At 31.7% G+C, this 14032-nt stretch overlaps 1 protein-coding gene across 1 annotated transcript in view; it reads right to left on the reverse strand.

Annotated features, from left to right (window-relative positions):
* LOC145330007 (UPF0415 protein C7orf25 homolog) overlaps positions 1-14032 on the reverse strand; it is a 30393-nt gene that overhangs the window by 15890 nt on the left and 471 nt on the right. The window contains exons 2-4 of the mRNA XM_080174534.1: positions 12567-12612; positions 11994-12028; positions 868-942 (exon numbers count right to left, since the gene is read on the reverse strand). Coding sequence (XP_080030660.1) covers positions 868-942; positions 11994-12028; positions 12567-12612 — 156 coding nt within the window. The remainder of the gene's footprint in view (positions 1-867; positions 943-11993; positions 12029-12566; positions 12613-14032) is intronic.

Raw genomic sequence — 14032 nt, forward strand, 5'->3', positions numbered from 1 at the left:
TTCCCGTCATTTGAAGAAAACAACAATGACGGTCAGACTGCCTTTTTGCAGGTTTTTGGCTATTTTTATATTTTTCACATTTTTCCCCATATCTTTGGTGTTTATGGTCCGATTTTCGAAATTTTTTCAGTTAAAGATATCAAAATTAAATTTCCTGTCATTTGAAGAAAACAACAATGACTGTCAGACTGCCTTTTTGCAGGTTTTTGGCTATTTTTGTATTTATCACATTTTTACCCACATCTTTTGTGTTTATAGTCCAATTTTCAAAAATTTTTCAGTTAAAGATATTAACATTAAATTTCTGGTGTTTTAAGAAAAGAAACAATGGCGGCCAAACTGCCTTTTAGCAGGTTTTTGGCTATTTTTATGTTTGACATATTTCCCCATATCTTTGGTATTTTTGGTCCAATTTTAAAACTTTTTTGCATTAACAGTTTCAAATTTTTTTCCCCCATTGTTATGTGCATCTAGTATGTAATTTACTTTAACCGTCTTCATCATACAAAATAAAAAAAGGTTTCGTGTTTATTTTCTCCAATAAATCTATTCTTGATTTTAATAAATACACTTTAAATCTACTTCTACGTATTCCCATCCACAATTTTTTGTGCTTCGCTACTTATGGATGTTGTCATCCTTGTTTCTTAGTCAATTTACTTATATCCTTGTCCAAGTTTTCCTTTTCTAATACAAAATTCCCCAGAAAAATATCTTGGAAGCAAAAGAAAAACAGTATGAAAATGTAAAAATAAATTGATTACAAAGTTAATAATATCAACACCTATTACAATGTGGTATGGCTGACTTAAAAACGGAAATTCTTCTGTTAAATCACAAAATAAATTGACTAAAAAACCTATTTACCTTGTACTATCGTCTGACTCAAACTTTTCCAGAAATTTAATTTCTTGTTTAATTTTCTTCTGAAGCTTGGCTAATCCTTTTGTTTTGAAGACAAATATATGTTAAGCTAATATTTCCTTAGAATAAGGTTCATACGTGGCTTCTTGAGCAATAAAAATAGAGAGTCAGGTCTGGGGTAGCCACATCAACAAAAATAATTGGGTATAGTCCCTTTCGTGGCAACGCCCCTTAAGGGGCGATTCTTCGTATTTTAACAATAGCCCCTTTCTCCTATTTCTAGCCCCTGTGGGGCAATCACCTAACCTAACCTAAAATAACCTATTAAAAGCCATTTAAAAAATACGACAAATCGCCCCTTAAGGGGCGTTGCCACAAATTGGACTATACCCAAATACTATAATTAAGTAATATAGTTATTTATGGTATAGTATTATAGATAGCTTACCGCGAATATTAAATGAAAATAACAACAAAAAACCAGTTTTGATAGGCCCTAGAGGCCGAAGGCCCAGGCTAACAAAACTGGTATTAGTATTTAAATTTAATGTTCATGGAAAATTATCTGTAATACGATGCTATACATGTTTTTTGAGTAAGGCTAAAGACCGATTCTAATCCAGCGGATATTGATCGGTTTCGAATCTTATATATATTACTAGCGGCTTCGCCCCTAGCCTCTAGGGGCTTTGCCCCAAGAGGTGATAAAAAAAATTATTGCGAAAATCGTAAAGGACCATGGAAATCTCCTAAAAAAAAAAAAAAAAAAAAAAAAAAAAAAATGGGGGGGGATTTTTTGGTTTTTGGGGGGGTTGGGGGTGTCCCACCCCCCGAGAAAATAGCTTAAAACCACCACAGGACCAATAGGTAGATACCCTGAAGAGTAGAATCCGATCGGTTTAGTGGTTACCGAGATCTTAAGGGACAGACGGACAGACGGTCAGACGGACAGGCGGACAGACAGACATCGTTCTACTTTGTATTATAGATATCAAAAATCAAAATCAAAATCATTTATTTATCCATAAGATCATACAACCGCCTCGATCTTGGACACTCCGCCATCGAGTAATTTTACTATTTATTTTACAATCATAATATCATAATAATATCATTAACTAATTATCGGTGGGTTTTATATTTTTCCCACCACATCTATTAAATAGAATACATGTTAAAATAATAATGATCGATAAAATTACGACATGACATATTTATTTATTAAATGACAGGTGTCGTACACGGATGGCCAGGTGCAATCATAGCCCTCTAGGCTGGAGCGTGACCTGGTGTTGTTGGGCACTATTGTTGGCCGACCACCCGCAAATGACTTTGACTAAATCTGTTATTACTAGTCAAAAAACAATATTATCTTGTAATTTTGTGACTCAACTATACCCCTAGCTTTCCCATCAGACCTTCCCTTCCAGACTCCCATACCAGCTGTGGATGCCCCCGTGTGCAGCGTCTAAATAATACAGTTAATACTCATGCAAATCTTAAAGATTTGCAATAATGTTATCAGATAGAATCATTTAACCAACGACAGAAATAACAATTCTTAACCCAATTTGTACGTATATGAGAACTTAATTTTACCGTGAAAATCTCGATTAAACTAAACTCTCAAGATTAAGCTAAATAAAATAAATTCTTAGTAATAATTTAATATCAATTTAGTTGAATAATATCTTAACTTGCGATGGAGAACTAATGAAAAATTAATATTAATATTAATGAACAAGAAAAACCTTTCCGAAGAAAACAATCCCTGCTATTTAATACAAATCCCAACGGACTAAGTCAGGTTAAGATTAATATTAAATACCACGTATCAAGCTCCTCGCCATGTTGTATATTAATAATCTTAAGAAAACACCTTAAAAAGAGAACACATTAAAACATTAACTATATTTGATTAAGTTTCTTAAGAAATCTTAAGAAATCCATTCCGAAATTCATTCCGAAATTCATTCCGGAATGAAAGAAAAACTTGCTAGTTTTAATTAAGTTTCCGAAAAAAAGAATCTGTTCCGAAAATCTATTCCGAAAGTCTATTCTGAAAGCCTGCTTACGTGAAGAATTCATTCATTCCGGAGGTGTAATCCTTGGTATTGTAGTTATTTCGTACCTATTTAGTAAATATTAAACATTTTAACATTTCTTAGAAAAGAATTTCAAAGAAAAAAAGAATCATTCCGAAAAAAACAATCCCTGCTATTCATTCCGGAGGTGTAATCCTTGGTATTGTAGATATTACGTACCTATTTAGTAAATATTAAACATTCTAACATTTCTTAGAAAAGAATTTCGAAAAAAGATTCATCTCGAAAAAAACAATCCCTGCTATTCGATATAAATCGCAACAGGTTAAGATTAATATTTTTGATAGTTGTTAGGATTAATATTTTAATATTTTCGATGGTTTTCTTAAGAAAAGATTTCAAATACGTACATACCTAGTTACATGTCTAGTTATTAAATTATTACATTATTCCGGAAAGAAATCCCTGCTGCTTAATACATATTGTATTAAGTTATTTTGTTTAGCTGATAGTTAAAAACTCTCTTCTTAAAGACCTTAAAGTCTCTTATACTCTTAATTTGTTCTGGCAATGAATTAAAAACCATTGGAAACTGTATCAAGGGTGATTTAAATATATAGGCTTTAGTGGCTATGTCGACATTAAAGTCATCTCTCCGTCTAGTATTATAAGTGTGTATTTGATTCCTATATGTCCATTGGCCATTAAAAACTTCAGGTTGATTACCATGTAGGTATTTGTGCATAAATAACATTATATTATAATCACGAAGTTCAGCATAAGGTAAAATTTGCAACTGCTTAAACAATGGTGCTGAAGGTGCTGTAGCTGAACTGTGAGTAATAATTCTTACACATTTCTTTTGAATTTTTTTAATCATACCTACAATGGAATCATTAATCCCTGTGAATAAAATACAAGAATAGTCAATAAGTGAATGACAGTATGAGAAATATAAGAGTTTTAAATGCCTTTGGTCCAGTATATTTTTCATTATTCTTAAACTATAAACAGCCCTTTGCAGTCTTTTTTGTAATTCACCAAAGTGAAACTTGAAAGTATTTTTTTCATCGATCAAAATACCCAAGTGCCGCGCCCATTTTTCTCTACCATACTCCCCATTGCTATCAATTGGTTCAAGTTTAACAATTTTATTTTGATCAGTTTCTCCATAGTCATTACCATCAATAAAAACTGGAAATTGCTGCAATAATTCAAGATCTGTGTTGCTTAATGTTTGCCTAGGAGATTTAAAAATTATCACTTTAGTTTTCAAGGAGTTTATAAGTAAATTATTTGCATTGTACCAAGAGACCGCCATAGGAAGCACTTCATTAAGTTTTTCAATTAGACTTCTAAAATTTTCACTAGCTAGATACAACAAAGTATCATCGCAGAACAAATTGAAGATTGCTTCCCTACAGCTGGCCTCGAGGTCATTAATGAAGATGATAAAGAGTAAAACGCCGAGACAGCTGCCCTGGAGGATACCGATAACGATGTCCTCCAGGGTGGTGCTGTACTCGCCGCTGAAGTAGACTTTCTGTGCTCTGCCATTGAAATATGATTTAAACCAATCCAATAAAACTCCTCGAATACCATAGTGATAAAGTTTGCTCAATAATATCTCTCTATCCACAAGGTCAAATGCCTTGCGGATGTCCAAGAGAACTACTGAACAAACTTTTTTATTCATGAAACTTTCAGTGACCATGTTCATCATATTTAATACATTGTGTGTGGTGTTATAATGTTTTCTGAAACCGAACTGTCGGTTTGAAAAAAAGTTTTTTTCATCTAAAAAGTCATAAACTGAAGAATAAACATATCTCTCCAGGGGTTTCGAGAAACTACATATCATCGAAACCCCTCGATATGATTCAAGGAGTGATATTGGGCCAGACTTATAAATTATAACAGATTTGCTAACTTTCATGAGATCAGGAAATACACCACTACTAATTGAACAATTATAAATATGGCACAGCGGCACCGAAATCAGTGCCGCTGTTCTAATCAAAAGTTTCATGCTCAAATTGTCAATATCTTTACTCTCCTTAGGTTTAATATTAGTTATAAGTTCAAAAGTTTCCAAGGCTGTTAAAGGTTGAATAAATAAACTCTGTTCAATACGAGGTGGAAGGAAATCTGAGAAGTGTCGGTCAGTCTTTGGAATCTCTGGTGTCAGTTTTCTTCCAAGTGAACTAAAATGCTCATTAAATTTATTTGCAATTTCAACTTTGTCATAAATCCTTTCGTCCCCTATTTCTAAATAATCCATCTCTTTCGAATGTTTCTTTACTCCTAAAACTTCTCTCAACACTCCCCAGAGTCGCTTACCATCTTTCCCAGCTTCTTTGATTTTCCCCTGATAATAATTCTTTTTGGCACGTCTTACTGATCTAAAATATTCATTCCTATAGTTGTTATACCTAATTTTGTTTTCCTCTGTAGGATTATTTGCTTTAATTCTATATAAATAATTTTTAAATGATTTACATCTCAGTAAATATGTGTTCATAAAAGGCTGTTGAGGAATAAAATTTTTATTATTACGAACATTGACTATTGGACAAAATTGATCATAAAGTTGCTTAAAAATTACTAAAAACCTTTCGTACGCTATATTCACGTCGTTCGTTGAAGTTACTAAGTTCCAATCTACATTATGTAATGCATCTGTAAAAGCTTCATAAGTCTCATCATTTAATAATCTTTTTGAGAAGTTTTTTTGTTTTTTGTTTGGCTTAAATGAATTTTCATAAAAAGATAGAAGTGTCAAATAGTGGTCAGAAAAATCCGTTGGCATTACTATTGAACAAGCTAAATTTTGAACAAAATCTTTACAGACCATTAAGTCAATTAAAGAATAGCTAAAATTCTGTACTCTTGTAGCTCTAAGAATTAGATTTAAATAACCATACATGATGAAATTATCAAGCAATTGCGAAGCATTACTATTTGGTAAGACAGACGAAAATAAATTTATATTAAGATCACCTGCCAAAAAGACAGGACAATTAAAATCGTCCAATCTTTCCAGCAGGTTCACTAATTTATCAAGAAAATTTGCTATTGTTTCATCGCCTGGCGGCCGATAAATATTTACACAAATAAATCTAAAATTATTGTAATTAACTTTTAATACCAAGGATTCAAAGATATTCTGTTCAAAAAACTCAGAAAATAACTCAACTACTTTGAAACTAGATTTTACATAGGTGGCGACACCGCCACCACGCCCAAGTGGGCGTGGTTTGCTAAAAAGATCATAACCATCAATTTGTACAAAATTTAAGTTTGAGTTAGGATTTAACCAGGTTTCCTGGATAAAAAATATTGACGGTTCTACATTTTTTTCCTTAAATTGATCAATAGTAGACAACAAGTCTGAGAAGCAAGATGTTAAGGATCTGCAGTTTAGATTAAATAATGTAAAAATTGGCCTATCAAATGACTTTAGTTTTTCTATAGTTTGTGTTTCAGTAGCGTATTCGCAGTTCACATTAAGTTCTGAATTAAATTCATGATACAATTCTCCATATAAATGCGACGCCAAATTATAATTAAGATTGTTATTCATATCGCTAATCTCCTGATCTACCTGACAAACCACATTAAATTATAACTGCACACGGTCACCAACCACAGTCTGATACGGTCCTCCTTCCAGTCAGATGAAAATCTTAAAAAGGTTTAATTATTTTTTTTTTTTTAAATCTAAATAAGGATTTGTAAAAATAAGAAAAGCAGCTGCCTGTAGGCGATACTTTAATTTATATATGAAATCATATATGGCTAATAGTTTTTAACTTTCAAATATGTTACGTTATTGTAATGAAAGGGCGTCATAGCTTTTTAATTTAGGGGGGGAAGATAAAAATTTGAAATTAAAAAAGCCGTAGGCACCTCCAAATTCATTTGTGGGGTGGGGGGTATAATCTTTGCATCATATAGACAAGGACGTCTAAGCTTTAAATTTTTTTGAGGGGAGGGGGCAAAATATCAAACTTAAAAATTTGGAGGGTGCCTAGGGCACCTCCAAATTCATTCGGGGGGTGGGGGTAATCACCCATTCCCCCCCCCCCCATTGGACGTCCTTGACGTAATGCTATGGTTTATCATTATGGTATAATTCAGGGAGAGAGATGACAATGAGAAGTTCAATAATTTACAACCTTTATATCTATCAAAAATGATAGTTTATTGTTATTAAACCTATGACTTTTATCTATGTTCATATTATTTTTTTATAGAAATACAATAGTGTATTTGACATTTATAAAATAAGTAGTTCTGAATAACTTGCTCCTAGTAATTGAACCTTTAAATATCATTGTTTATAAATATTTACTCTTCAGTTAAACTGGAAAAAAAATCCAGCAAATTCTGGATTCAAACAAAGACGACATTTCCCGAAAAAGCGAATCACAATAAAATCCTACAGTCGGGCAAATGAACACGCATTTTGTTACCTAAAACTCGATAACAGAGTAGCCTTTTATCATAGCATAGAACCTTATCGTGATAGGAATCAAGGGAATAAGATAACAAAACCATGTAGGTAACAAATCATATTAAATAAATAGCAAAAAAATCAAATGTTTTAATTAGGGATGGCAATCCGTCAAATTTTTGGACAGGATTCCGAATCTTACAAGAATCCGACAGATTCAGGATTCTTATTTTTTGCAGATTCCGGATTTGGATTCCGGATTCTAGCAATATTTTAAAAGGCTTCCTTTTAAAATTGAAAAAAAATCAAGTGCTACATATGTCCTAAAAATTAATGTTCTTGGTGTTCTCTTTGATTCACTTCCGAGAATCGCACCAGATTTTATAAGATTTTATATATATTGATTATAATCTTTGCCTTCAAAGAGCGGGAGTTGAAAGAAAAAACTCAAGACGTTAATTTTAGCCTACCAATTAAGAATCCGAATCCGCGATTAAAAAGCGGATTCCGGATTCGGATTGCCAACCCTAGTTTTAATGACCATTCAGATTTTCTTGCATAAGATGTGTAAATGCTTCCTTATTGTTGCAAGAATCATCATTCAATACATGTTTAATATATTAAGAACGATTCTAGCATGTCTATATTAATGACCAGATGTATTTGTTATGGATGTGTGGACGAACGGTCTAACCATGAATAAAGTAAAGCTTCGATTATATAGTTTCAAAAATAAACCAAACAATTAATGTTTTTGAAATTTAATTGGATTATTTTATAAACAACTAAAATCAGAGAAAAAGAGATATTAAAGTTATCTTCAATTACAAAAAGTAATATTGCTACTAAATATAACACATTTTTCTAAAAGCTTTCATTATAGAAAAATATCAGCCCTGATTGTAGTTCATGTCATTTTCATTGTTGCAAACAATTTCAGTATGCTTTTCACAGTGGGATCTTTTGCCAAAAAACGGGACATTAAGGGTAGACAAAAGTAAACATCAATAAAAAAGCTTGTATTTGACGAAATGATGTAATTTCTTTTGCTTTAACTCAAAAATAACATAAATTTTGCTCCTGTTAACTTCTAATGTGCATTTCGTATATACGTCTTGCTGTTTTGGAGGAGCAAAGCTACCCTATTTTTAAAAAATCTATAAAACTTCATAACTTTAGTTAAGATAGGAATATTTTAACAAAATCAACGTCTATGTAAATATTTCTTCAATGCAAACAATGTTTGTAAACATGAATATAGCGTCAGGTGCACCCAGTTCGAGTCCCGGCATTTTTAGGTAGGTCCAGTATAAGTAAAATAGGACACTTATAAGGCATGTTTTCAAATGGTTTTTTTTACAGATATAAACAACAATAACATAATTTTCAAAACACTTTTGATTTTGTGTTAATACCTTTATTCTAAGTCTAGCTATCTTCATTTAAAGTTTGTATAAGAATATAAACATAATTACTAATATTATATTCTCTCTCAAACGTATATTTCTCTCTCTCTCTCTGATGCGTATATAATGTTTTTGCAATATTATAATTAATTCGCACATTTGAATTTCTGCTGGACCAAAACCAGTTAGAAATACAAATTTTTTTAGAACACATGAAATTTAGCAAATTTAATTGCTAAAATTAAAGTATTTATAAGTCATTTTTATTTAACGACTCCTTTAACCCTTAAATGTCCATTAAAACTGCAAAAACGGCAAAAATCGTTAAAAATCTCGCCAACGGCGGCAAATAACGGGGTAACGGTTGGCCGGAGGCAAATAATGCAGAAGTAAAGAAAGTTCCGCCTCAAAAAGTTAGAAAACATTGCAGATATGACTTTGGGCTCTAAAATGACTCCTTCCCCCTCTAATGGGGGAAAATTTGAAATTAACAAGAACAAAATTGTTCAAACCATGCAATGTAAAATGCTCAATTACTCAAAAACGGACAAGAGGCCCCAGGTTTTGAAAACGGTTTAATACACAATACATGTTGTATATTGATATTATTATTGCAAAACCCGGGGCCTCCTGTCCGTTTTTTTGTAAAATGGAGAAAACTGATTTTTTGGGGTTAAAAATCTTAATATTTTTGGTGAAATTTTCTTACAAAATGTCAATTTACACCACCAAAAAAATATTTTTTAAAAATTTTTCTTTAATTAGACATTGGTACAGGTATCTGAAAAGTACCTCAATCAAAAATTATTTTCATAAGATGAACATAAATGTATTTTTTGTTGCTTTGAAAAAATTGTGTAAAAAAATCTGGAAAATCATCAAAACTGAAAAGAAATTTTTCACTACCTTTTTTAAAAATGGCATAAATCCGCCAAAAATGAATATTTTTTAAAAATTTCTTTTCTAGCTGTCTACTTACAGCCATTATTAATTCCTAGGATAGATAAAAGTCAATTTCAAATTTTTTGGATGTCCCGATTTTTTTCAAAAGATCCCACTGTGCTTTTTTTCATTAATATGTAATTCTCGAAACATTTTGCTATTGGAGTTATTGTTTAAGCATTGGTTTTTCTCAGGGAGTAAGGGAGGGGACAATGGGCAATTAATTCAATTTAAGAGTTTTTGAAGAAAGGCCATGAAAACCAGAATAATCCCGAAAATATGGTGGAAATTGTAAAGTGATTGTTGATTAAATCTAGAAAACCATAAACTAAGAAAAAAGTTCCAAGAAAAAAAGCAATCATTTGAAAATAAGATTACCAGTATTACAGACTGACATAACCATTCTGTAATTAATTACTAGAAATATCTCCCTGGATCTCTTCATATGACAGGGAAAGAGAAAAGAGATTTGGGGGCAAGTGATGTGAACACGGAAAAAAGGGGCAGGCAGGCGTGTAGCTGGATGGGCAAGTATATGACCCGCACGCCTTCCTGCCCCTTTTTATCCTGTTTATTTCCCCCACCTCCCTTCTCCATTTCCCTTTCTTGTCTACTTTTAAAAAGGAGGTGGGGATGAAGGGAGTCAAATATAGTATGGGAGGGGGGCCATGTATTTATATTTGAACTACTCTCTGTCTGCAAAACTATATATATTCAAAACTAACATAGCGAGTAATGGCATTTCTTGCGCAAGTCCCCAAACTCAGTCAGAAACTGCTAAATTCTTGCACATTCCCTTTAAGCCAGTCCCCAAAGTCTGAGACTCCTAAAGATTGAATATTCGATCCATTGTCCCCTCCCTTACTCCCTGGGTTTTTCTTCGTGTTCTATAATATCTTTTTTTTACAACTCTACTTAAAAAGTATGCTAATAGATCTATAAAAGATTGAAGTACTCGAGTTATAATCTGACTTGTGATTAAAACAAACTTGATCCAAGTTTTTTCGATCCCTGATTTATTTCATCTAAAACAAATGATGCTTTTAGCTCATAAACTTATTACTTTATGCATGAAACACATGTTATAACAATTAAAATTGAAGAGCTTTTATGGTTAAAGGTGATTATTTTTGAAGTACCAGGAACCACTCCAAAATTCATGATTAGTACGTATCAATAAAATTCAGGGGAGAATTATAACAATGCCGGTAGCTTTCAGGGTTGGCAGGAAAAGTCAAGAGCAGATTAAATCACATGGTTTTTTTCCGGTTTTAACCACCAACAAAAATTCACAGCAAAAGTCCACCTTGAAAAAAATACTATTTTTGCCTCCCAAAAGGTCCTAAATAACTACTTTTTCTTAAGAAACTTCTTATTTTTTCTTAAAACGCCTGTGCACACAGTATAAAAACATCAGAATTTACAACAAAACAGACTTATTTTTATCTTTTTGTAAAATAAAACTGTTGCTTTCTAAAAATAAGTCTTTTTTGATGTAAATTCTAATGTTTTCAAACTGTGAGGTTTTTTCCCATTATTTGACCAATTAAAACCGGACTTTCAAAAGTCCGCGGACTTTACTAGCCAACTCTGGTATCGTTATTTAAAATCAAACAAGGATGACAACATCCATAAGAAGCGAAGTATAAAAAAAATCATAGATAAGAATGCGGACAAAAGATCTAACTTTCACATATTAAGGCAGATCTTTTACCAACCATTGTAAAACCACTAAGTCCATAAAACAGTAACTTAAATCAATGTCCCCTCCCCTTGACTAAAATTTCATCATGAACAACACACCCAATCTTTATTATTTGGTATTGTGAAATCATAAACAAACAAAAATCAATACTATTTATTTTTATTTCTGTGGAAAACTCTAATATAATGCGAGAAACATCTAATTTAATATTGTCTTTAATTAAAAATGTATTGAATTTTTTTTATGCTTCAATATGGTATGTAAATTTACCCCCTTAAAATTGGTTTATGCTTACCATTTAAGATATATAATTTCCCTAAAACATAGAAACTAATAGAACAGTACCAGACATAAGGTATAGCCAACAAGCGAAATAAATCTAAAATGAAATTTGGAGGCAGCTAAAAAGGTCGTCAATTCTAAGTGTTACCCCGTAACGACAACTGAAATTAAGTATTTAAAGGTTTAGTGATTTTTTTCGAATTAATTTCATTGTTGGCATAAGTTGGAACCGTTCACAAAAGAGATTAAATTTATAACTAGTTAAATCAAGAAAATATTTGTCTTTTTACTTCCCTGGAACTTTTCGTAGAATCTGATCAGATAACTTCTGAAATAAATATTTCACTAAAAATCTGTAAACTTTTTATTGAGACAAATGTCTATTCATAATAAGTAGCGTAGTAATATCAAATCAAAATAAACCCCAGACGGTGAACGTATAAAGTGTAGATATTAAATATCTTTGAACTGTTTCTGTAAACAATAAAAATATCCACTGATAAAAGTAATTTAACCCTCCAAACCCCTTGTCAGGGTTGTAATATTCTACATGGGATCCCCTACAAAGGGTTGGGAGAAATGAAAAATATGTCGAGGGGGGGGGGGGGGAGAAAATAGAGTATACTTACAATATCAGCTGAACCTATTAACCAGAAAATGTTTGAAAATCTGACCAAAATCACCAAAGATGTGGGGAAAGCAAAAAGCTACTTGTCATATCATCTCATCTATAAAAAAATCCCTCAAATTGATGGGAATTTTTTGGCAGCAGGGGAAAAAGTGAATCTTGCAGAATATACACCCCCGCCTCTTGTTCATGAAAAGAAGCTTGTTTATGAAAAAACATTTTTAGAACTTTGACTTACCGTTAATAATGCATGTCCTAACTGGATTCTTTGTTCAAGCAAATCTCTGAAAATAACAATTTAAATTAAATGATTGTGCAGAATAATGAATTTCTCCCCCTTTCTTCTTTCTTTTTCTATCCCCAATTTTTATTTCCTCTTTCTTTTTCTATCCCCAATTTATATTATAACAAGGACAATGTCCATAAAAGCGAAGCTCTAAAATAAACACTTGTAGAAGTAAAAATCTGCTTGTTTTAAATAGATGTATTTTCTGGTAACGATTATAGAGTTGCTAAATCATACCAAACTGTTACTGGATTCATTATGCAAAGTTTAAAATCGATAGGACAATTCTATTTACATGCCTAAATTAAACTCAAAGAGCTGACCGTTACGTAAGAACGTAAATAGTAAGTAAAAAATAAAAATATCATATATTGTAAAATTGTATTTGAATTTTTTTATGAAATTGTACTTTACATTCTTCTACCTTAATCTAAATTGCTCCTATTAGGATTAAATTATTTTTGAAAGCTGCAATTTCCTTAGTTTTTTCTAACAAAACGTGACACCAAATCCTTGATTTTATCAGGTATTTTAAGGGATAAGACAAAGGACAATAAATTGATATCATTGGTTAAGAACTTTTGACATAACTAGCTTACAAACTAACTAATCAAAATTCACTAAGGTACTCAAAGTTTTAGAGCCACCGAATATTATATGTATAACTTTGGGTACCAAAATCCTTCCCTCCCTGGATAATGTAGATGCAATTTTAGATATTGTCAAAACACATTTATATAACTTTACTTTTATCAATTTTATGGAGTCAGGACAGAAAAAAACAAGGATGGCAACATCCATGAGTAGCGAAGCTCAAAAATTAAGAATAGACATCTGGGAAAAATGATCTATAGAGTATGTTATAAAAAAAAACTTGAATAATAAAAATCACGAAACCTTTTAAAAATGTATGATAGTCTTTTGAAGTATTAAGCTAATAAGAAAAACGTTAAAATCAAAATTTGTTTTAGCATCCCAACCAAAAGTAAGTCTTTAGAAAACTTGGTCAAAATATGTAGAATAATGACTACTAAAGACGGGGGAAATAGATCTGTAAATTTTCAAGGATCTATAAGGTATAAGACAATGGCCGATACCCAAAGTAAGTAACCATCCTGTAGATTAATGGTTGAAACGTTTGGATTCTAAACTTAATGACCAAACCCATCAAAATTCAATAAAAGACCCTTAAGTTATTAAGCAATTGAATAAGAAAACGTTATTATAAAACTTTGAGAACTAATGTAATAAACAGCCCAATGTCCCCTCCAATCCTAGTGAATTTTACTGGTACCCAACGTCTCATAAACACGTACTAAACCTTTTATCAAAATTTGATTGTCTGGTACAAACCTCCAGTCTCCAAATTTTTATACGATGGGCTGTTTATTACACTAGTCTACAAAGTTTTATAATGA

Source organism: Acartia tonsa, chromosome 10, assembly GCF_053477335.1.
Source record: "Acartia tonsa isolate MP-2025a chromosome 10, ASM5347733v1, whole genome shotgun sequence".
Lineage (NCBI taxonomy): Eukaryota > Metazoa > Arthropoda > Copepoda > Calanoida > Acartiidae > Acartia > Acartia tonsa.